This window comes from Lampris incognitus, chromosome 1 (genome assembly GCF_029633865.1).
Source record: "Lampris incognitus isolate fLamInc1 chromosome 1, fLamInc1.hap2, whole genome shotgun sequence".
Lineage (NCBI taxonomy): Eukaryota > Metazoa > Chordata > Actinopteri > Lampriformes > Lampridae > Lampris > Lampris incognitus.
The window spans coordinates 122,827,059-122,851,758 of NC_079211.1; the positions used below are offsets into that span (position 1 = coordinate 122,827,059).

Here is a 24,700-nt window from a genome sequence, read left to right on the forward strand (position 1 = left end):
TCTTGAACAACGCTTAACAAACAACCTTCAACAAACACCATTCTGAATCTTTAGTTCAAGGTTCTCTGGCTGACCTGAACCTGGCCTTAGCCTGATGGGACCTTGTGGCTGTAATAATGCCATTCTGTGTGGTCTGGTCTGCCCTCCATTTGGGTCTCAGTAGACTGCCGATGGATGATGTGGTGGGGAAATGGAAGGAAACCCACAGTTACACCTCTGCTATATAAAGCTGATACCAGAAGAGAACTAAGGCTTGCCTTACGTGGCTCAGGAACTCCCCAGCGCTTCTGTGTTATCTGTGCCTTACAATTTAGACAAGCTAGGGCCAACAACAAGAACACACCTTATAAGAGCAGAAGAGCTGCGAGAAGGAGCGTTTTGAAATGGATGGCGAAATATAAAGACACGGAAGTTTGTGGAAGGGGAAGGACAGGATAGGCGGGGTGGGCCAGTGGTTCTGAAAAGCAGTGTTTGTCTTCTCAACTGAGGGGAAAGTGGCAGAGAGAAAGAGATAAACTTAGAAGATTGTGGGTTCTAGGGCCATGCCACACATCCATACCCCTACCTCTCAAACAAGAGGAAAACCATACAGTATTTGCAAATTTTAGCTCAACTGACCATGTGCCCACTCCAACATTCAAAGTATGCTACTATAACATTGAAAGGTTGTGGTTTGGGGAATAACAGATGCATAGTCTCTCAGTGGAATGTGCTGTCCCTCAAGTTCCCAAGGGTAAGGTTGTTGTTCAACTTTGAACTTTACACTAAAAAAGACCTCTGGATATTCTTTCTTCGCCTTGTATTGAGGGGTGTAAGAAGTGCACAAGGGCAGGCTACTTGTGTGGTTATTTTAGAGTACAAAGCAAGTCTCTCATTATCCAATAGCGGTGGGGATTTTCCCAGAAATTGCTCGGACACCACACAATGGACACGACAGCTTTCCAGTGGCATAAACATAAGTCAATAATGTGAGCATTTATAGTAGATGCAGAGTTTTTTTGGCTTGCACTTCAGTTAGTTGACCCATGATTGGATTTGAATTGAGTGGATCATTACATTTTGCCTTTGCCTGTGAAATGGATCATTCATAGTGGTACATGCATGAAGAGACAACATATTTGATGTTTCTCTGTCACATTTCCTTTTCATGACTGTATCCATCTAATAAACTGCCCAACACGAACTTTTTAAAGATTTCTATAGTGATTGCACATGATTTAGCAGCTATCTTCTTTTAAGGCCATGGTTTTCAACTATCAACCGTATTAGTTAAAGCATAGAATGGTGACCCTTGACCCTGGCCTTCAGGCTTTCAGAGTAGGGAAAGGTTGCTGTTGCTAGCTCAGGCCAGAATGAAGCTCTCCCTCATACATTTGGTTTGTAAATGATAGGCATGCATGCTTTAGTGAACCTATTTGGCTGCAGAGACAGGGCAATCTCAGGTCATGTTGAAGTGCTGTCACACAGGGCTGCATGCATGTTGTGTAGGGTGTTGTAACTTGATACATTTGGACTTTTCTGAGCATTGCATATTTGTGGTATGTACACAGCTTCAGATTTTTCATCCCATAAAGCTCCATGGGCTTAGAGCGAGGTGCAAACTGTCAGAGGGGGGAGTTTGTGGGCCCTGCCGTTGTTGTTTGGAGTGTGGTTTCCTGAGGAGAAAAGGAGGAATGAAAAAGCTCAGACGGGGGAGGGGAAGTACTTGTCCTAGTCTCTATTTCACCCCCACTTCCTTCTAGACTTCCTGCGCTCCCTGACCACCTACAGCGCCGCTGCATGTTCCCTGTCTTCATTTGCGTCCTTGCCCACTCCTTTACGCACATCCGTGAACAAAATCTCACAAATCTTGCTCAGGAACTGAGGCAGGCCTAGAGGAAATGCCTACATCCCCTCATGCCTCCACGTGCCTCCTCTGTGCTCCCCAGTGATATTGTTGTCTCCAGCCTCCTTTCTTCAGAGGTCCAGGACCTACAGAAGCATTTAATTTCCATCAGCACTGCAACTTCACCGCCTACTATTTCTCTCCGCACATATGCCCCCATCTTGTTGTTTTTTTATTGATGCAAAGAAACTGAAACACAGGAATACATTAAGTCAAAAACCTATTGATATCATTAACTACCAGAGGTTACAAGGCTCACCTTATCATTTTCTTTCCTGACACAGGCTCCAGCTCAGGCATGGTGTTAGTTTTAGACCAGTTGGTGAAGGATGAGGGCCCAGGACCTCTTCTGAACCAGCCCCAGAGCGAGCCTGTGACTGCAGAGCCAGATCTTGTTCTGTCCCACTGTCAGAGGTCCGACTCGACAGCTTCAGACCGCACCATGACCTCGGTGCTTTCCAGAGCCCATCTGGACTCTGGGGTCTCAGAGAAGAGCCTCGGTTCAGCCTTCCGGACCAGACTGGACTCTGGTGCCTCAGACAGAAGCCAGGCTTCCTCCCAGCGCAGCCGGCTGGACTCCGGAGCATCAGAGCTTAGCATCAGTTCCCAGTCCCGCTTCAGACAGAGAATGGACTCAGGTGGCTCTGACTCCAGCGTGGGATCCAGGCCTCGCTTGGGCTCTGGGACTTCAGACAGTGCAGGTCTGTTGTCTCGCAAACGGCAGGACTCAGGAACATCCATACAGAGTGTCAGTATGTCTTCTGAGGAGAAAGTTCATGCAGGAGAGGGTGGGGTTGCCATGAGCGGCTCCTCTTCCAGCATAGACTCAGAAACTGAGCACAACAACCACCTTCCAGTCAGCCTTCATGAGCAGTCTGCCCAGGATTGCTCTATCGACATCACTGACCAGGAACAGCCTGATGGGGCTCTTTTATCTAAGAAAGACTTGGTCTCCCAAAATGGCCTACTCAACGGCAGTGCCAAGGCAAAGGCTGACCTCCAAGAACAGAAGGTAAGGTATACAGTCCTTGTGTCACATAACTTAACACTCAAGGTGCAGATATCTAAAAATGAGTACGTAGTATTAGGAAACGAATACATGTGTTGTGGTCTGTGTACCTTGTTGGTAACCTGCATAATCACAAGTGCATATAGTGTTTTTCCTTAACTGCACCACTAGAGTGGAGTGTTGAGCTGCATAGCGCCTGTGATGTGCTTTTGGAAAAGAAGCGTTCCCTCTCCATCCATCTAATTTAGACCCCATTCTTCAAAGACATCCAGGTTCCTTCGGCATCTATAAACAACTTAAACTGAATTTGTTTAAGCTTCTGTTTAACTTTGGTTACTTGGCTACACAAACAAACTCAGTACCTCAGTGAAGTTGACGGAGTCTTTATTGTGCTCTGCTGGGGCAGTTCTGCTTCACATCAGAAATTTGTTTGCCTCACCTGCTGTCAGAGAGGGATAGACACCATCGCTGGCCAAAGGTTCTGTCTCTCCTCATCCCACAGCACCTGGAACACATGCAACACCCATGCGCCTCTGACTCTTGAATGTTAAGTAAGAAGTGTTCATCATGGCGACTCAAGTCACCATGACGCCTAGGTGTCGCCCCTCTAGATGTGTTTAGCCAAACCAAGGCCTCAGACCTCTTTTATTGTTCTCTGTAATATACACGACTGATGCTCACTGTCCTGAGAGTAATGTAAACACACTGGGCCCATTGCGCCTTAGCCACCAAAAAAAGAGAACATAGGCTCTCGGCCTCAGTCGAAACACCAGTATTACATAATGAAAACCCTATCCGTGGATCCTGTATCTGTTTTAGATTTGTGTGTGTCTTTGTGTGTCTTTGTGTGCATGTGTGCGTGTGTGTGTGTGTGTGGGTGTGCGTGCGTGCGTGTGGGTTTAGAGTCCTTTATGCAAAGTTTTGCCCCTTAAAGAACGACCAAGACGGTCATGGCTGTTTTGGATTTACAATGTTTAATAATTTTGTGGAAAAAAGATACAGACCTGCCGCTCTCTGAATTCTCCCAAATGGCCTATCTATGCATTAAAATGAGTTTTAGATCAATCGCACAAAAAAAAGTTATGATAAGCTCTACCTAAAATGACTGTGGACGGTCAACATGACCGTCTCCTAATTTGCGCGTGATCATGCGCGTCATGTCACTATTTATGGCGTGTTTTGGTCGCATCGTTTCCTTTGCGAAGTTCATTGCGTTGTCCAAGAAAAACACTAGTGTTCTCCTGTGCAGAGAAATAGTCTAAATTTGATTTTTGATTATTGCCAACATGTCTGGTTACAGACGCCGTTACAGACACACCATCATTACCACCGACGTGTTGCAGTATTTACAGGCGTTGGACAGCGGCCATTTTAAATTGTTTGAAAAATAGTATTAAAAGCGGTTAAAATTTTAATTTTGGTGTCAGTTAGTTTCATAACAGATATGCTAACATATGTAATGCATTAATTTCTCAATTGGGTATTTGTCTTGACAGAATATAGAGTTTAAAAACCGCAGTGGTCAAAATGACCGCCCACGGTCATCCTAGTAGTTTTTAAGTTCTGGTCGTTGTTTGGGACTGTTTTAATATTTCTTTTCAGTTCTTTTTTTTTTTTACATTTCCCGTTTTATAAGTCTTGTTACATTTGTTAGATTAGCAATATGTGTTTTCTGTTCTGTTTTTCAGGTAATATTTTCACTTTTTCAATTTTGCTATTCAAGTTCGATCATGTCTCTCTAAAGTTTAAATTGTTTAAAAATAGTATTATAGTTGTTAAAATGTTAGTTGTGGTGTCAGTTTCATAACAGACATACTAACATGTATTAATATCTCAATTGGGTATTTATTTTGACAGAATATAGAGTTTAAAAACCGGCGGTCTATTTGACCGCCCATGGTCGTTTTAGGTAGGAATGAAATCCCGGTCGTTCTAGTGTTGTGTGCTCATTTCTTATGGAACAAAGTTGCTCAGTATGGCAGTTTGATTGTAGTCATGTCAAACCCGTGCACCTAAAATCCTAGTGTCATGTACTCACTGCTGTAAAGCAAAATAAAACAGTGCTTTTTTATTGTTCTGCAATCCTTGTTTCATTTAAATAAATCTTTCTTTCTTTCTTAGGTTACTTTAAGTAAAGATCCGCCCATCGCTCCTCTCAAAACGACAAAGGATACCGGTGAGCTGTTAGTGAAAATATAGTCCCATCCCCATTGACAGATTTATTACAGAGAGAGTTTCATTGTGTTTGCCATCTTCATTAATGGAACTTCAGTGTGTACGACAACGTCACTCTAGATGAGTAATACCCAATGGGCGGGCATTCAAGTACTCCTCTAATTTATGGCTGCTGCTCCAATATCAAGTCTGCCTGCCTTCACCAACAGCTTCATACTGTCCCTTAGAGTCACAAAGCCAGCAAGTTCCGAGCCAATCACTCAGGAGAAGAGTGGGCAGGTATAGGGTGTAATTAATAGACAGCGGGTTTCTCTGTATAGCATTTTCTATGTAGCATCTCTCCATTAAGCAGTGCTTATCAGTCTGTATGGGATATGCAAGTTTCTATCTTTTTTTTAATCACTTGTCTTTTTGATCGCCATGTAAAGATGTGATCTTTGTGCCCATTTAGAATGTCATTATCTGAAATTCCTAAACATTAGTGATGATACAAGAAAAAAAATCCAAATTGAATAAAACTGCATTTCCTTATAAGTCCAAAGAATATCAGTTAAGATGGGGCAATAACAAAGGTGAGGTCCAGCGAAATAAATGGGCTTGCACAGAATACAAAGAGGGAGAAAAAAAAAGAGAAATTGTGAAGAACTTCTGAAGAGGAAGGGACACAAGATTAGAGCAAGATGCTTAAAGTAGTATTATGAGTAGTACTAGGAGTTTTTAGGTTCTGTACAGCAGCTGAATAAAATTACACTTTTATGATCTGATGTGATTTCTGTTCCTATTATGAACTCGGTTTCTGCTTTACAGCACCAGAGGGAAAAGAAGCTACCTTGGCTCCATTCAGCCGGGCCAACTCTGTAAGGGACCGAATGCGCAAGTTCACAGATCCTAGCTCCATCCCAAATGTCTCAGTCCCAACGAAGGGCTCTCTGAGGAATGGAACCACCTACAGCGGTAGTAGTGGCCAAACAAATCTTACCCGAGCGGCTCAGCTGTTTGCCGGCACAGAAGCATCCCTTGGTGCCCCTGGAGACAGGCCAGAAAGGCCACGTGTGGGCTCCACATCTCACACCTTCTCAGCCTCCTCCAGCATAGGAAGCCCAGCCCAGAGCCAGGCTACACCTCATCCAGAGAGTGTGGCCAAAAAACCTCTGTCCTCAACCAGCCAATCCAAAGACTCCATGGGTGGGACAATGCACCCAGCTGAAAAGCCTGTGCACAAGTCGAGCTCCTCAGAGGAAGACGAGACCCGAGGGAGAGCAGCTGGACAGCAGGACACCCAAGGAGAATCCGATCCTGATATGAAGACCTTTCTTACCATTGAGATCAAGGATGGGCGCACCACCACATCCTCAACGCCCTCCTTGCGGAGCAATATTATACCCATCACCAGTATGACCCCCCGCATCACCACCAATGCTAATGGACAGAGAGCAGGTAGGAGCATCAACCTGATGTCAATATTTAAGAGTTAAAATGATGATACCGCAGTTAACTTAATGTTCAATAACCAGGTCGATTACTGCTCAGTCTTTTGGCCACAGTCAATTCATGTTTTGCATGTAAACTTTAGAGATAGTGGTGGCCTAATTCATTCAGTGCACCCTGATTGTTATAGGAAACTCATGACTGATTAAACTGATATGCTTATTTTGAGACCTCCCACTCTGTGTGCAAGGTAGCCACAGTGACTATGTGTAGATGTGGTGCAGTGTACTATGACTCTTGTGTACAGTGTATAAATATTCATCCAGTTCCACCTCTTTGTGCTAATTCTCTGCCTACAGATTATGCTGGAATCCCAGCTGCTGTAGGATAAAACAGACACAGAGGAGTCTGTCACATAGTGGGTTGATGAACGAGGGCGGGGGTCAGGCTAGGCTGAGCAAAGCAAAGTGCATGTGTGTATGTGGGAATAGGAGTTTATGAAACGGCATGATTTGCTGTGATGGGTAATTGTTAAAGTGCAGAGCATCTCGCTGTCATGAGGAGGGGTTGATTCTAACAGTTGACAGTGCAATGTCACTAGGGAAATGGAACAATGGGTTGTTGTCTTAGTCCAGATTGTATAATAGTGTTGTTGTGTAGCAGTCTTTAAGAGCAAGACTGCTTGCATAGTTCACTGATTTCGGTGACACAGACTGTAGATCTCAATATCTCTCTCTATAGTACACACACACACACACACACACACACCCACATATATACATACACACACACACACACACACACACATATATATATATATATATATATATATATATACATACATACTGAGTGTGTAAAGTGCATGAAGGGTTTCCCGATGTAACACACACACACACACACACACACACACACACACACACACACACACACACACACACACACACACGTGTGTGTGTGTGTGTGTGTGTATGTAACATCGGGAAACCCCTAATGCACTTTACACACTCGGTACTTAATAGATATAGCAGGACTTTACTACTCGCTATGAACAATAGCTGAAGAATACGCAGATGACGGCACTAAAATGACTTCATCTCATTCCTGGATTGGAAACATTTACATGTGTGTGTGTGTGTGTGTGTGTGTGTGTGTGTGTGTGTGTGTGTGTGTGTGTGTGTGTGTGTGTGTGTGTGTGTGTGTGTGTGTATACGTGCAACAAGAGGATTTTTCCCTTCATGGGAATCTCAGTTAGTTTCAGAAGCACTATTGTTACAGCTGATGTAAAGGTCTCTCCAAACAAGATGTCTTGGGACCCCTTCTCTACCCTGTATCCAGGCCCGCCAACCCAAAGTTTACTTTAGAGCCAGACAGGAGTTTTGTGATGGCAGTCCACCGGCTCACCTCATACATCCTTCGCAGACACACTTGTGTCTTCAAGATGGTCACATATTTGCTTTTAAGCTCAATTTGCTCTTACAGCCTGACACCTTTTTTGGAAAGGTCTCTCTCGCCCTCTAATTCAGTGCAGGCTAACATGGCATCAAGAGTGACAGTAAATAGTATTGGTCTACCTGACACCTGTGTGTGTGTGTGTGTGTGTGTGTGTGTGTGTGTGTGTGTGTGTGTGTGTGTGTGTGTGTGTGTGTACAAGTGTGAATAATTGTGAGGCCAGGTCACAAGAAAATATATATACAATCTAGTAGGAAAATGAACAAGAGTGTTTATGTTAAAGGTGGCGTCATCTACATTTTCGAGACTTCCATTACATGAGACCTTGTTGTTTATGACAATATGGCAGCTTATGTAACTGACTAATGACCACCACTAGCACACTGTTGAGCCATACATACACATTGAGTATACACAAGCATATAAACTTCTGAAGTTTTGGTAGGCTTCTGGAGCTTGTTTTCATGTAACACAATACTATTTTTGTGTAAACAAACTGCTTTTGGTGGGCTGTGACTGAGTGTCTGTGCTTTAAAACACTATCTCTTTGTCTTTGTCCATGTCAGAGTTGACCCTGGGCCTGAGAGCTACGCCATTTAAGATCTCGTCGTCCAGCTTCAGCTCAGGATCCTCCTTCAAGGTATCGTCTCTGGAAATTGGCCATAAAGCACCTTGGCTCTCCTGAATCTAGACAAACCTAAATTCAAAGTCTATTTAAAGTCCTTACATGTAAGAGTGTATTTTAAGAAGTCCTGAAGTATGTCTTGCCTTCATATTTTACTTTCCAGCAAGCTTAATTTCATTGTATTTTTCAAGCGAATGTTTATTTGGTGCCAGTTAAGCTTACGCAGTTTAAAGTTACCTTGGTGTGAAGCTCAACATAAAGACACAAGCACAAAAACAAGATGTTTTTTAAGGTATTAAAAAAACCAACTTTTTTTTGCTGTTATTGTTATATAGATGATTGCTTGTAAAGGTCCCGGAAACCAGTGCCTGACAGACTTAATGAGAAAAGGAGACCTCTGTGAGAGTGAACGACTGAGAGTGTGAGCAGGGAAGAGCAGTATTTACCAAACACCAAGTGGGCAGCCGGTCACATCTGTCCTTGTAGGGTATGAGAAATAGACGGAGAGAAGGGAGGAGGTGCTTTCGGGCATTCCTCGTCTTCTCTCAATAGGCCGTGCCCATTGAGAGTTATCGAGGAAATTTTTCCTAAATCACACCTGTCTGTCCTCCCCTGCACAGATTACTGAACAGCTGCTTGCTCCCTAAAGCACAAGTCCTTAAATGACATGTTGACGCAAGTTCATCACTGTATCTTTTCTCAGGTATCTCAAACCAAGAGCTGTGAGCTGCGCACCCTTGTGTTTTTTTTTTCTATACTCTGATTGATATTAATGGGGGATAGTGATTGTTGGCAATCTCCTGGTGTCAAGTGGTTTAAGGCCAGTTGAACAAAGAGGACAACCCCCTGTCCTGCCTCCCAGCATTGACTTGTAAGGTTGCTAAGACCAACAAACATGCCCTTTGCTTCCTTCCTTCTCCTTCCCTGTCCTCCATGAAAAGAACTATCCTGATGAATGGAGTGTGGGGGTCGAGTGCGGGGTGGAGGGCAGATAAATGCTCTCCCGTTTGGTCTTTAATGGCTGTGTATTCCACCCTGCTGGGCCGATCACAGCAATAATCTGGTTATGGGATCTTGTTAATTAGGGTTGGGAGGAGGATGCCTGGGGCTGTAGGGTGGATTTAAGGTGTTGGACTGCGGCCATTTTAGGGCTTCTTTAAGACACGCACATACAAAGACACACAGACAAGCAGGTGCAGACAAGGGGAACAACAGTGGAGTCCTTTTATGTGTGATATAAGGAAGGCAAGAAGAGGACACTTATTCCCTTGGAGATGCAGCACACGCTTCATTGAGCTAAGAGATATTGCAACGATTACATGTATGTAATCTTGATTTTACGATTGGGCTGTACTTCTTTTAAATTTTGTCTTAAATTTTGTGGCTGACAGTTGGAGAATTTTAAACTGTAGTTTTCAAATTTATTTCTTTTGTTGCCAAGATCTCTCACTGATTTTGATAGCAACTCATAGTTTTGGAGCAGTGCACAGCGCATGTATCTGCTACCAACCATATGTTAAATCCTATCTTGTTTTCTTGCTTACAGTGTTGTTATTCATTGCTTTTAAGGTTTATGGGTAAAGTCAAGTCAACTTTATTTATAAAGCACATTTATAAACAACCAGAGTTGACAAAAGTGCTGTACAATAAAATAAAATGAAATAACATAGTAACAGCAAAAAAGCAGTGGCGATAACTTAACATCACTATTGCATAAGCATGCACAAGTAAATAAGTAATGGAACAGGTGGGGGGGGCACAGAAGAGTAAAAAGTAAAACTAAAACCTTAAGAACATTCAAAGGTCTGAGAAAATGTCTGGGTCTTAAGGTTAGCCTTAATAGCATCAACAGAGGGGGGAAATGGCAAACTTCCAAAGCTTTGGGGCTACTGCGAACATATGATCACCCCTTAGCCTTGAACGTGGGGCAGCCAGGAGCCGCTGGTTTAGAGATCGGAAAGGTCTGGGGGTGGACGGGGTAGAGAAACTCAGAGATGTACTGGGGTACCAGGCCGTGTAAAGCAAAACAAATAACCTTGAACTCAATTCTATATTTGACAGGTAACCAATGCCGTGACACAAGTACAGGTGTGATGCTGTCCTTCTCTTCCTGGTGCCAGTTAGGAGTCTAGCAGCCACTGAAGTTAGCAGAGGCTAGAAATATTAGCACTCCATGCATCACTGCAAGTTGGCAATGCTCACTTGTGTTAGCAGGTTTATGTGGTTATATATGGCAGTCCTAATGACAATGTCTTTGTTTTTAACTGCTGGATGATGAACGCAAGATGGCCAGTTAAACTATCCCATTCTCTTCATTTTGCACAAGGCTGATCTTTCAGCTGATTTTCCTGGGCTTACCATGGACTTTACCATGCAAAAACTCAAGTGTCTTGGCTAATGAGATTGTGGAAATATCAGCAGACACTGTTTGTTAGCATCAACTAGGAGATGGCAGCTAGGCTTCTGTCAGACTCTGATCCAAAGACCACCACCTGTTCCCTGACTTTCTCTCATCAAGGGCAGGTTGGAGGTCATGTGAGGGAAGAGAAAGAGATGGGGGTTTTATTTGATTGATGACTGCTTTTCTATACAACGGCAGTATTCTCTTTTGTGGCTGTCCTTTATAGAGAGGTAATTATGCTGATGTGAATGCAGTAAACATGAGTTGTATTATGTAACACATAAGGTTTTAATATGTTTTTGTTGATGCTGAGCTTTTTGCCTAATGAGCAGAGTAAGTCCTTTCTGGGACTCTGATCTCTTTGGGTGGTCACATTTTCTCCTTGGTGGTCTGTCTTCTGCATTCAGCATTCATTCTCCACTGTTTCTTTAATGATAGCTCCTGCTCTGGTAGGTCTTTTTGTATGATGATTTCAATATGAATGCTGACAGGGGAATGCACATGTACAATGCACTGCATGTAAGAATGCATTTGAAGATAACTGAAGAGAAAAGGCTTTACTGAGATAAGAAGTGGGAAATGTCGAAAAGAGGAAAAAATGCAAGAGAGATGATGTGCATAAAGAAAAAGAAGAGTGGATTGTGGAAACAGATTACAAATGGAAGACTAAAATTTCATCATTAAAGATGGGGAAGAGGAGAGATGATTGAATTAATGCCAGAGTCGACATGCTGACAATGTTTCAGAAGAGCAAGAGGAATTCAATACAGAAAAGTGAGATGAGGCTGTTGTTTACTAATGCCAACGTCAGCCCTGGTCAAGGTGCTCGTAGTTGTGTCTGTTCATCTTAACTGTTCATTCAGACTGACCGCTGCCCTCGTGCCCTGGGTCACAAATATAAATAATGCTGTAGCTTTGTATCCAAGGTTGATGACAGGACGGTCAGTCTCTCGGCTGCAAACAGCAAGATTACTGTAGAGCCCTCAGTCACATGAGTAAGGCGCTGAATGGGCACAGGCCCACCGTCAGTGACAGATTGTTGTCCCCAGCCTCACAGTCACATAGCAGGATAAACACTCCATTGTTGACATACCCCTGGACATGGACATGCAGTTTATTGGTTACCCAACCAGTTTACATGTGTCCCAGCCCAGAACCTAGACCCCAACCTGGGGGTCCTGCTGGACAGCAAGAGCCCGAGAGCCTTTGTTTTCAGTTAACTTCATCAATGTCGAGTTTGCTCAAAGAAATAAAGTCTGAACTATCATGTTTTATCTCTGATATATTGTTGCCAACCAGATTTAAACTTGTTCCCTCAGAACATTTATCCTACTGTGCTTGTTGGCTCTTCTCTGGATGGTTGCCAGATTGAAGTCTCTGCATGGCTTTATTGTGGAGCTCTGGAAGAAACTGTACTGCTGTATTTTTAGAACAGGGGTCACATGACCACAAACATTGCCACTTAATGTGAGGTGGATAATATTGGTTTCTCTCTGATTCACACGACTCACAGCTGTAATAACTGTAAATAGAGGCTTTCACACACAGTTTAGCAATTTAGTCTCTCTCTCTCACTCTCTCTCTCACTCTCTCTCTCACTCTCCCTCTCCCTCCCACCCCACACACACACACACTCATGCCTTCTGCCCTCATTTTCTTTTTTATTGTAGGACTTCACTGATATGTGGTTTAAATTCCCTTCTTAACCTGACTTTATCCACAGTTCTCTCTGCTCTCTGTAGAGGTCAGATTATTTCTAGAAACTACTCCGATTCCCTGTAAATCCCAGAAAAGATCACCGTTGTCCATGGCCACAAGCTGTTGTCACTCCCAGTTTTCCATTGAGTGATAAAGTCAGTCAAAATATAGTTTGATGAGAACGTCATTCTATGCCAATCTTAATTGTTCACAGCTTGCACTCTGTCTTTACAGAAAATGTAAAGTACCAGTGGTCAAATGATTGCATTAGATAATGAGGATAACCACAAGCTGCAGATAATATCCACAGTGTTGCATGTTCTCTTTACAGTTGGCGATAAACATTCATGTGATGTTATTATATCAGCAGGAAGCTTTACAGAAGTCTTTACAGTGTTGTGTAGCCCTGCCTTGAACTTGTAGTCACTGACTGTGCTCAAAGATGTATGAGCATTAGAGCTCTCTCTGCCTGCTATAATCTGCCGAAAAATAACCTCAGTAATTATTTGGCTATGCACTTGAACGTATAACTGTACTTGTATCAGTAATGCATTTACTCAGAAAGACATTCACAGTGTTCTTGGAGACCTTTCCGCTTGACACAAAACCTGACACACCCGAGGCATATACATGTAGCTCTCAGTAGCAGCTGGAAAAATGGCTGTTTGCTTCTATTCTGTCATTCAGACCCAAACAAGACCAAGACAGGCAATAATGTCCTCCCCAAGAACCTTGCCCACAACCTCGCAGAGCTGGACCCCGACCCACATCAACCTACTGGTTACCAAGTTTGCTCTGTCACTGCCTGAACTGATGTGTCCTTCATGGACTGACGTTTTCTGTGGTGGTCTGCCTTCTGAACCAGAGTCACACAACCCAACTGACCCACTCTTTCAGGCCTCAGGGGTTGTAGTTTGTCAGAAACAGTTTTAACAGACGTAAATGCCAGTATGTAACTTTCAAATATCCCTAGACCCAGAGACACATCGAAGCCCTAACGGCTGACAATCGAGGTGTGAAGGACAAGGGCTTTAAATAAAAGGAAGGTTGAAAGGGGGAGGGAATAGTTTTTTGAATTGTTGCCACTAGTGTTCCCCCTTAGGCCCCCTCCAATCCCCCATGCCTGCCTGGCTCTGTGGAATAATAGCTAGGCCAGTGATAAATAGACATATCTATGGCACCTGAGGAAAAAAAAGGGGGGCTGGGGCTCCTGCTGCCTTGGAAACGAGATTCCTTCCATGCTCATTGGCCATCAGGCTATGAGCTAGAGATTTTCTGGGGGTATAAAAAAGGCGTGTTGCTTTGGATGATCCCTGTAAACAGAGCGAGAGTAAACCTTCCGTCCATTTCCTCAGAGGCAAAGGCCACTCCATGTGATTTCTCCAGCATTGGATTGCAGCTTCAAAACTCTGAACACTCAAGTGGATTTTAAAGAAAAGGCTTTTATCTCATTCGAACAGCATTGGGGTTTCATTGTAACTGGGGTCATTGACTGCACATAGTCTGGCCATGCCTGGGGTTAACCTAGACTTCCTTCCAACTTCAGAGACTCTACAGGCGATGGACAGCCCAGATGGCCTATGCGCTGAGTCTGGCCTGGAAGAAGTTATTGGAGGCCTGCTTGCCCAGGAGCAGGTGGAGGAGGAAGAGGAGGAAGCAGGAGGAAGGTGTTTTGAGGTAACATTGCGCTGTGCGGTGGCAGAGATCCACAGTGATATGCAGGCCTTTGGAAAGCGGGTGGATGCTCGGCTAGAGGAGGCAGCAGGCCAGGTGGCTCCCCTGGCCAAGGCTCTGGCCAGCCTACAGGAGGAGAACCTGAGGCTTCGGATTCAGCAGGAGAGGCTGGCGCGGCATGTGGAAGCTATGCATCAAGCAATGGGACTGCCTGAACCCTTATTACACACACTGCCCAGCCCAGTAAACACATCATCCATTCCACCCGGCACTGATGATCCACCCAGCACACCCCTGGATCCACCCAGCGCACTCCTGGATCCACCCAGCACACCACTGGATCCATCCAACACATCCCTGGATCCATCCAGTACACATTCAGAGCATAAATCCTGCACCCAAAATTCAGAGTCTTTATCTGATAGAAAAGAAACAACTCAGATTCCTGAGCCTGAGACTGAATCAGCTCCTGTCCCTCACCCTCCCACCTTTTCAACACGACGCTCCCTCTCTGCTCCATCCCTGATGGGAGACAGTTCTGTCAGCAGCAGCATGGTATGGCTCTCTCAATGGCTTCATACTTTCATCATCACTTGGGTTCTTATCATGACTCCCATAAACCCTATCAACTTATTGAAATAAAGTAGTGGTTGTTGTTTCAGTTTTCTGTATCAGGTTGCGGGATGTAAGTTTTTTATGCATGCACTGACATTTTCTGGTCTCCTCTGTGACATTTTAGCCCGTGGATCTAATGCTCTTTTGCCCTACATTTCATTCTGTTGTCATCTTGAATTACCACAAAGCTTGTCCAATTTGGCTGCCACTCAGCTGGGACACATTGTATTTATGCTTAAGCCTCTTGTACCATTTGTCACAGAGGAACCCCAGTCCTCCAACAGTGTAGATTTCTAATAGTGTTCTGGTCGTGTTCTGGCCAGCACAGGTGTGCTGTGAGCTTATATGCATGCGGTTATGTGCTATGTTTGGACAAATGTGATGAGCAGAAATGTTTCTTCCATGGAAGAGGATGACTACGCTTTCTGTGATTTAATCCTGTGAGCGACAGTCTGGCTTTGACAACCGTTCGTGTACTTGTCAAACTGCCTCTAGTCAGTCAAATTCATGACAAAGGTTTGGAACATGAGGTTGGACAATGTCAGTCGTTGAGACTTATCAGCACATGGATGGTTGTAATCCTTGCAGACAGTTTCCAGTGTTCTTCTGAAATGTTAACTTTGTCAAGTCCCTGAACTATCCACAGGATTAGCCACTTTTTCACAAAAGGAGCCATATCTTTTAAGGAATCATTTGTCAGTTTTAAGAGGAGGAATGTAACATGAAGCCTGAGAGGTTTTATTTGTGCAGCCTGTTTGAGTCAGCTGTGTTGTGAGTGTTCTCAGTGAAACAAAGCCAAAGACACTAACTTAAGAGGCTGTACGGGGCATCTGGGTAGCATAGCGGTCTATTCTGTTGCCTACCAACTTGGGGATTGCTGGTTCGAATCCCCGTGTTACCTCCGGCTTGGTTAGGCATCCCTGCAGACACAATTGGCCGTGTCTGTTGGTGGGAAGCCGGATGTGGGTGTGTGTCCTGGTCACTGCACTAGCACCTCCTCTGGTCGGTCGTGGCGCCTGTTCAAGGGGGAGAGGGAACTGGAGGGAATAACATAATCCTCCCACGCGATACATCCCCCTGGCGAAACTCCTCACTGTCAGGTGAAAAGAAGCGGCTGGTGATGCCACATGTATTGGAGGAGGCATGTGGTAGTCTGCAGCCCTCCCCAGATTGGCAGAGGGGGTGGAGCAGTGATTGGGACGGCTCAGAGAATGGGATGATTGGCCAGGTACAATTAGGGAGAAAAAGGGGGGAAAATCCCCCGCCCAAAAAAGAGGCTGTATACACATTGCTGTCCATTATATCCTAATTATTCTTTATTCAAATCTTTAACAGTTTAGCTGAGCTATTGATTCCTGATGTGGAGTAGAGTATGAAGTTTATGAATGGCATGACAAGTAATTGTAAAGCAAAATGTGCTCAGCACAGTTCAATTGCAGCTTAAGCTGGGGGATGAATCCTCAAAATGCAAGATATTTAAGTATCCAGGACAGCATTCAGTGCTGGATTTTCATCTAGTTTGATAAATAGGTGTCACTTCTGATGATCAACATTGCTTTATACTTCATTTTCATCAAGGAAAACATCAGCTGTGTGTGTGTGTGTGTGTGTGTGTGTGTGAGAGAGAGAGAGAGAGAGAGAGAGAGAGAGAGAGAGAGAGAGAGAGAGAGAGAGAGAGAGAGAGAGAGAGAGAGAGAGAGAGAGAGAGAGAGAGAGAGAGAGAGAGAGAGAGAGAGAGAGAGTGAGTGAGTGAGTTTGTGTGAGAGTGTTGATGACACTTTCAGAGTTATTGAGGTTATTGAGTACTTGTCGCATTATCTTCAGCTATTCTGCTGGATTAAGTCCATAGTCCAGTGTAATTGTGCAAAGACAGCTGGGTTTGTCCATCAACTGTTCAAGCCCAAGTGCTGGACTTCTCTGCAGGTTTAGCCATTCCACTGTCTGATGTCTATGGTATATGAAGGATGACTTTATGTGACCTTTCATACCCACTTTCATGCACAATGGCTTCAATGCATTTTAGCAGGATTAAAATGTATTTCCTAATCACCTGTATCATCAACTTCATAATATGCCGGGCCATAGTTTACTTTTCTGGTCTTAATTCTCCCAGAGAATCCTGGTCCTTTTCCATTATCATTGAGAAAACTAAAACATTGTTTGGCAGCAGGGACTTCAATGATGAAGACAATGTAGATGCTTGATTAAAATGTTCATAAGCATAGAGTGTAACTGACCAACATATCAGTAGTTTTGTCACTCAACCCACAAACATTCTCTCATTGCCTCACTAAGAGGCCTTGTTTGGCTGTGCTGTGTCCAAAAACATTCCTCTGCGGTCAAGTGGCTCTCAGTCCGACCTATCCCATGGGTTAGAGCTCTGTGCCAAGTGCCCTAAAACCGGGGGCCACCCTTGATCGCACAACTCAGGCTGTGATGGGTATTGTCCCTATGTGACTAGATGTGGCCTGGCTCTCAGAGAAAAGGACAGGGCGATTGCTGATTGGAACCGGGCCAGCTGTCTAGTCTATATCTGCACCTAGACTCAAGTACAGCAAAAGCAATAAAACTAGAGCCTGACAGAACCTGTAGTCTCTCACGGGCTTTCAGCACCATATGAAAACTTAAGAGGTGTTATCTATAGGTTTTATAGTCACTTAGAGTGACCTTTTAGTCAGTCTTATCCAAATTAACTTCAGTGTATGTTCATGTTTATCTCATCCACTTCCTCTTCAGCAGTCACGTCTCTGCATCTTCCCCCTTAAATTAGTTACTGTGCAAATTACTCTTAGCACAGCTGCTTTTTCTGGGGTGTTCATTACAGTACCTGAGAGGAAGGCTTGGGATGTTTTCCACAGAGTTTAATGTATGGTAATGCAGCTCTTGGCCGTAACGGTGCTTCCCACCTGCCACTCTTTGTTGTTGGCAGCCTTGTATAATTTAGACATTCTGTGTCAGTCATAGTGTCGGTCAAACAGAGCTAACTGTGAGTTGGCAGAATCATCTGGTATCACTCTTGTAAACTGTTGTGGCTCTTATACTAATGGTTACACTCAGTGTGAAGGCTGAAAGAGATGGTGTTGATGAAAGAGCAGTCTCGGGACAAGGAAAGGATCTCTCCCAAAAGAGAGTAATGAAAGGGGGACAGTACACATGAACACTCCCACCAAACTCACACACTCAGCCCTGTAATGGTTGCAGTAGTTGTACTATATTCCTGTTGTGTTCATTATGGTCTAAATGCTGGTGCGCTTCAGTGTGTTTTGTAAACGCAGCTGTAAATTGGTATGCAATGGGCAGCTCTGCCCTCCTGTAACCCTGTCTGTCCTGTTCCCATATGCTTAATGGCTATGTGGTCATCTCACTAGCTGTAGTAATATTGACATCCAGTTGCAGTTTGGCTCTTGCAGGTTGTCTCAGATGTTGTGGCAGAAGGGGTCACAAGTTCAACTGAAAAATGAACAGAACATTTTTAGTATCTTTATAATTGGAGTTTTAATTCAGTGAAATTCTACCCCTCTCCGTGTGTGTGTATGTGGATGCGTGCGTGCGTGTGTGCGTGCATGTGTACAGATGGAGACGGAGCCTGTTGTGGCCTCAGAGCCTGTATTTTCAGTGGGGCCCTCTGTCCAGGTGGCCTGTCATGCCCCAGCCATCCTCAATGGCTCCAGTACCACTCAGGCAAAACCCGAGGAACGCCCCGGAAAGCTGAGTGCTGAAGAGCTAGCTGACATTGAGGATGAAGAGCTTCTTGATAAAATGGTACCTTATATCCTGCCCCATTAGGCCATTAAATCACCATGTAATAGTGAATACAGCATCTTCAATCTGGCTCTGAACTTGTGAATAAAAAGCTAAATCTTGATAGCTGTGACAGAATATATTCAGGAAAGTCACATCCAACCATGTGCGTTGGCATGTTGTGTATGTGCACAACACGATGTTGGCACTATATTCATAGACATACTGTGGCCTTTTGCAGGGACTGACCCCTCACATTCTTTCCATTTGACCTGATATAATTTTCTCTCAACAGCTTGATGAGTCAAAAGACTTTGAAGAGAGGAAGATGATTCGAGCTGCTATGAGAGACCTTCGTAAGAGAAAGAGAGGTAAGAATGAGACAGAAAGCAAGCCAATCCTCAAGCCATCTACATGAAATACTTTCCCCTCTTCTTTAATCTTTCTTTTTTTTTTTGGGGGGGGGGGATATTTTTCTCCCAAGTTGTACCCAGTCAATTACCCCACTCTTCTGAGCTGTCCCGGTTGTTGCTCCACCACCTCTGCCAATCTGGGGAGGGCTGCAGACTACCGCATGCCTCCTCCGATACATGTGGCATCACCAGCCGCTTCTTTTCACCTGACAGTGAGGAGTTTTGCCAGGGGGACGTAGCACATGGGAGGATCACGCTATTCCCCCCAGTTCCCCCTCCCCCCTGAACAGGCACCCTGACCGACCAGAGGAGGCGCTTAGTTCAGCAACCAGGACACACACCCACATCCAGCTTCCCACCCACAGACACGGCCAATTGTGTTTGTAGGGACACCCAACCAAGCCAGAGGTAACACGGGGATTTGAACCGGTGATCCCCAAGTTGGTAGGCAATGGAATAAACCGCTACCCTACCCAGACGCCCCTTCTTTAGTCTTTCTTGACCACTTTCTCACACACCACCTATGAAGCTTTAAAAATTCACTTTTGATCACTCGCAATCCCCCCATTTTTTTCTCTTATTTTGCAGAACTGCTTTCTGTCTTTTTTTCTGCAAATCAAATACTTAGAAAATGAACCTGGGAAATCACTTACTTTTAGTCTCTTCATTCTCTACTTTCATTTGTACATTGTTTCCATCCGTTCTGCCTTTAGAGTCCATGCTGGGATGTTCTCAAGAAGAAATGGGTAGGACAGGTTTGTGTGCAGTGTGGATTAACATTTTGTGTGCCTGCATTTGTCTTTTATATGCAACATCCTGTCATCGTCAAACCTTTGGAATTGTGCACTTTTATCGACTATGGAACCCTCAACATAGTCTGTTGCCAATCTTATGAAAGTTGCAGAACAGCAAAATTGTAGTAAAGAGCATAAATGCTTCTGCCAAACCTTTGTGGTAGACGATGAAGGATATATGGACAATTCTGTTAACATGCATGAATCTAATATAAATGTGTGTGTGTTCACGTCAGGGAACCTTGCGCTCACCTCATCCATGTCAGAGTGTTGAAACGTGTCCCAGCCCAGTTTACTCTCTGCCTTGTGGCAAACACTCAACATATGGTCCCACCTAGTCTCTGGTTGTATTGAGCCGACAAATGAAACTCCTCACAGGGATTCAAGCTCTGAGACCAGCCTTGGGAAAAGCTCTAAAGGCACACAATAATCCTGTATTTCCTAACTTCATCAGATAATGGTACACAAGTTCTTAAAGGGTGTGAAATGGAGAGCTTTAGAGTTTCTCTCTGTGAGAATAACAACTAACGTTTTTAAATGCTGTCGCAAGGCAAAGAACAGGTGATGCCAGGTATCATAAGAAGCGTTTAAGGTATCACTATGCTGGATGTCATCGGTCACATTTGGCACAGCTCACTACAAGGTGTGCTTTACTCTCTTTGGTCCTCATTGTTTGTGGAGTGCATATTACTCTGTAGCCCTGGCTTGGCTGTCTACCTCCCACCTGTGACTGAGTGAGTGTGTAGGGCCATTTTTTATGGCAGTGTGGAAGGAATGCTGAAATGTATTCCTTCAATTTTAGAGGCTCTGTTTAATCCATCTTTGTGGCGGTCAGATGAGGTGCTGTCAGCTAGTTTGGGGCTTCTTGCCCTCCCCCTCCTCCTCAGTTTCCACTGACATCATCCCTCACCTTCCCGCTTTCCATCCCTCCTCTCTTCCATCCCAGACCAGAGAGAAAAGGAGCGCGAGACCCGCCTGCAGGAGCTCCGGCAGCAGAGAGACGAGCGTGCACAGAAGGGTCGTGCAGGGGCCGGTGCAGGAGAGGTGGTGATGAGGAAGGTGGAGAAGTCCACAGATGGCTCCAAACTCAGCCAAGTCACCAAGACTGACCGATTTGCCCAGTCTGGTATACCAAAACACAGATTGTTTTTTTTTTCATTCACATTCACATATTCTTACATTTGGATCATTATGAATATGGATTAAGGACACTGGCTTCCATAAAACACACCCTGTCTTACACGTTATTTCAAATGTGTTGTGCCTTTAGACGATGGCAACAAGTCAACTCGCAGCACCATCATGGAGTCGAGCTATGTGCAGAAAACAGACAGTGAGTCTTTATTCTCCTTTTAAACCACTATCAGTATTGTCAATATAGTCTCACCAACAGCCTCATTCATATGGCCATGGTTTTTCTACCAGAGCATCTCTTTTCTCTTTCTGTGTTCCAGGAGGGACAGTTCAGTCCAAAACCTACAGCTTTACCTCCTCCACTTCCTCTTCCAGTAGCACAACCAAGAAAGTGGGCAGGTTGGTTCTGAAATGTTGAGCTTAGGTATTGCAAGGCAGTTACAACCCTAATGCTTTCCTGGATTAACATGGCCTGGATTAACATGCCTCCCTTGTCCCAGTGTGTTTGACCGTGAGGATGACTCATCGACTCGCGGTAGCGGGCTGGCGGCTGTGGAGCGAAGGCAGGCCGAGAGGCGCAAGGAGCTGATGAGGGCTCAGACTCTTCCCAAGACCTCTGCCATGCAGGCCCGTAAAGCTATGATTGAGAAGTTGGAGAAGGAGGGTGGGGGGTAAGGAAATGTATAAAAAAGATGAAATAGAACAAGCAAAGATAGAAACAACCTGTCAAAGCATGTAAATATTAATACAAAGCCCTGTCGTCATTAATTTAGCCCCGGGAACCAGGCAGTTGCCAAGGTCCAGCGTTCCACTAGCTTCGGTGTGCCCAACGCAAACTCCATCAAGCAGATGCTGCTGGACTGGTGCCGGGCCAAGACCCGAGCTTATGAGGTGAGCCACAACAACCCACTGATAAAGTGATACCTAATCCTGCTCAATGATTTGGCCAGGATAGCTTAGACACCAATAATTAACCAGGGATTTCCTATTGTGTGAACATGTCCACTTCCTATCTATTATTTCACACCCTCTCTCCGTCGTTCTTTTCCCCCAGAATGTGGACATTCAGAATTTCTCCTCCAGTTGGAGTAATGGCATGGCGTTTTGTGCCCTGGTCCATAATTTCTTCCCTGAGGCCTTTGACTATAATTCATTGAGCCCAAGCAATCGCAGGCAAAACTTTGAGGTGGCGTTCAGCACAGCAGAGTGAGTACACACACAAACGCTGTTAGAAATGCACTGTTTGTCTTCCGCAGATGTGTACTAATCAGAGTTGTGAGTTGTTGTGTGATTTAATTATGAGTGACCGCTTGAACAATGTGACCTTCACTCCTGGAGAAACCGCATTGGGAGGAGAGTTCTGATTTCTGTTGAACCTGGCAGAGAAAATATGAAGAATACGTGAAGAAACAAGTGAAAAGAACGTCCTGCAAGCTAAGGCAGGCCTATATCCCCTCTCTCACTGGAAGACATAGATGGTATCTTCTGGCCCAGATGGTCATGCAATGAATACAAAATGAAAGTCAGACATCCAACTGTACAATCCAAAAACAAACAACATTTCTTCACTGCTCCTTTCCCAAATCACCAAACATCCATCTCTTTATGTTGGTTACATTTTATCCTTTTTCCTTTTTAAGTCCATGTGCTGGGTACAGCTGATGTACCTGTGTAAAATCCAAATGGCGTTTTCAGTCAGCCAAGACTTTTCCCTCAAAACAGCTTTATGCTTGAGGCAAACCCTCACCTTCATTAATGAGCTGTTGCTTTTGTCTGAATGGTGAAAGGTGCAGTGTAAAAGTCCATTCATCACACTTTAAAGGCCTGGGGTATGGAGGTCGACCATTCAGATGCTCTACGGAAATATGTGGCCCAAGTCCCATCCTAAACTGCGTCACTGTATCCAAGTGTTAACTTCTCCTGTCTCTCTCAGGTATATCAGGTGACCTCAAGGACGAGCAACCGCCGTCCCGACTGCTGCACTAATTCATCCACCTCTCAAACTCCATTCTTCACCTGCCCACTACTATGAGAGACTGATGTGACCCCCTCCCCTCCCCTACCTCCTCATCACTGTCCTAAACCAGAGACCTTGAACAACCTCCTTCCTAAACAACCATCAGGTCAAAAAGGAGAAGCATTCAGTTGCTACTCAGATATACCCCCTCCCCCTTCCTTCTTACCCCTAATCTCTCTCTCCTCCCATCCATATTCCTCCATTTTCCCCTCCCCTCTCTCATCTTTCTTGGATTTGATCATGCCCTTCCAACCTCTGATGTCGCCCCCTGTCCCTGCCAGTGTGTGCTGTATTCACATGCTCATAGTAGGATTTGTGATGCTGCCAGTGCTTTTATGATGGTAATGAAAACATGGACGCTGGACTGTCACCAAGCCCCCCACCCCACCACCAGCACCAGCACCGCCGGCACCAGCACCACCACGACCCTTCCGTCTTTGTGTTGCACATCACTCACTCCCCTAACTTCCCCCAGGCACCCCCCACCTCCATCCCTCTTCAAGTGTGTTGTATTTTGAAACCCCTACATATGCACAACCCCACGCACTGAGTTTGTTTTTTTTCTCTCTCGTAGAAGTCACTCTGTGGTATATCTCAATGTTCTTGTTGCAGGTTCCTTGTTGTTTTTTTCAAGGTGTCTTGTATTTGTCCTTGGACAATACAGAGCAATAGTGTAATGTTTACGCTCCCATCCCGTGTCTTAAGTCTCTTGTCTCAGTGCACAGAAAAAAACAACAACAAAACAAAAGTGCTAAATGGGTGTCAGCTGATGCTCATTTGACGTTTTGTTGTGTCTTGTGTGTGTGTGTGTGTGTGTGTGTGTGTGTGTGTGTGTGTGTGTGTGTGTGTGTGTGTGCGTATGTGTGTGTGTGCACCACAGACATTATCGTGATGTTCATGAAGCATGTCGACTCATGGATATATCTGTCATCACAGAGAATGTAATGTTATTGTTTTCTTTTTGTCTTCTCTCCCTCCCTGTCTTTTCACCCTGAATCCTTTCATATGGCTGCTCACCTTTTTTTTTATACCTCCTCTCCTCTCTGTCCCACACCTCCTTTTTTCACCACTGTGTTGTCCTTTCTCTCTCTCTCTCTTTCTCTCTCTCTCTCTCTCTCTCGTTCACTCTGGCCCTTTCCTACCTTATTTCCTCACTGTTTGTCTTTCTCTCTCACACTCGCTGTCTTGTTCCTGTCCCCCCCCCCCTCTTCCTCTCTCCCTCCCCCTGCTCCCTGTCCTGGGCATGGGTGCAGGAAGCTAGCAGACTGTCCCCAGCTGCTGGATGTGGACGACATGGTGAAGCTGCGTGAGCCGGATTGGAAGTGTGTGTACACGTACCTGCAGGAGTTCTACAGGGGTCTGGTGCAGAAGGGCCTGGTTAAAACCAAAAATTCCTCCTAGATTCGCACCCCACCTAAATTAGACTCATGGTGAGAGAGGGGCAAGCCTGTGGAGGAACCTCCCAATGGTGCTGCTAAGGGGTTTAAAGCGGTGCAAATGTGTGCATGTGTGTGTTGTCTGTTTGCATGCAGCTGAGTGGATTTATTTTTTCAGTTTTTGATGCCTTGTGTCAGTCATTGCTGGGTTATGAGATCCACCATACCTTAAGCAGCTGCCATAACTCACTTCCTCATCTTGTCTC

General features: G+C 44.7%; 1 protein-coding gene across 7 annotated transcripts in view; it reads left to right on the forward strand.

Moving 5' to 3' along the window:
- smtnb (smoothelin b) overlaps nucleotides 1-24,700 on the forward strand; it is a 70,595-nt gene that overhangs the window by 43,029 nt on the left and 2,866 nt on the right. For 2 of the 7 annotated variants that reach the window (XM_056273647.1, XM_056273682.1), the window contains exons 7-19: nucleotides 2,170-2,897; nucleotides 5,016-5,070; nucleotides 5,877-6,506; nucleotides 8,513-8,586; nucleotides 18,533-18,721; nucleotides 18,996-19,071; nucleotides 19,827-19,868; nucleotides 20,854-21,033; nucleotides 21,178-21,240; nucleotides 21,362-21,440; nucleotides 21,542-21,712; nucleotides 21,815-21,932; nucleotides 22,096-22,247. In XM_056273647.1, the coding sequence (XP_056129622.1) occupies nucleotides 2,170-2,897; nucleotides 5,016-5,070; nucleotides 5,877-6,506; nucleotides 8,513-8,586; nucleotides 18,533-18,721; nucleotides 18,996-19,071; nucleotides 19,827-19,868; nucleotides 20,854-21,033; nucleotides 21,178-21,240; nucleotides 21,362-21,440; nucleotides 21,542-21,712; nucleotides 21,815-21,932; nucleotides 22,096-22,247 (2,557 nt within the window). Of the gene's footprint in view, nucleotides 1-2,169; nucleotides 2,898-5,015; nucleotides 5,071-5,876; nucleotides 6,507-8,512; nucleotides 8,587-18,532; nucleotides 18,722-18,995; nucleotides 19,072-19,826; nucleotides 19,869-20,853; nucleotides 21,034-21,177; nucleotides 21,241-21,361; nucleotides 21,441-21,541; nucleotides 21,713-21,814; nucleotides 21,933-22,095; nucleotides 22,248-22,974; nucleotides 23,881-24,311; nucleotides 24,489-24,700 lie in introns of those variants that run through there. The other 5 variants (XM_056273657.1, XM_056273691.1, XM_056273665.1 and 2 more) reach the window with 5 other exon arrangements.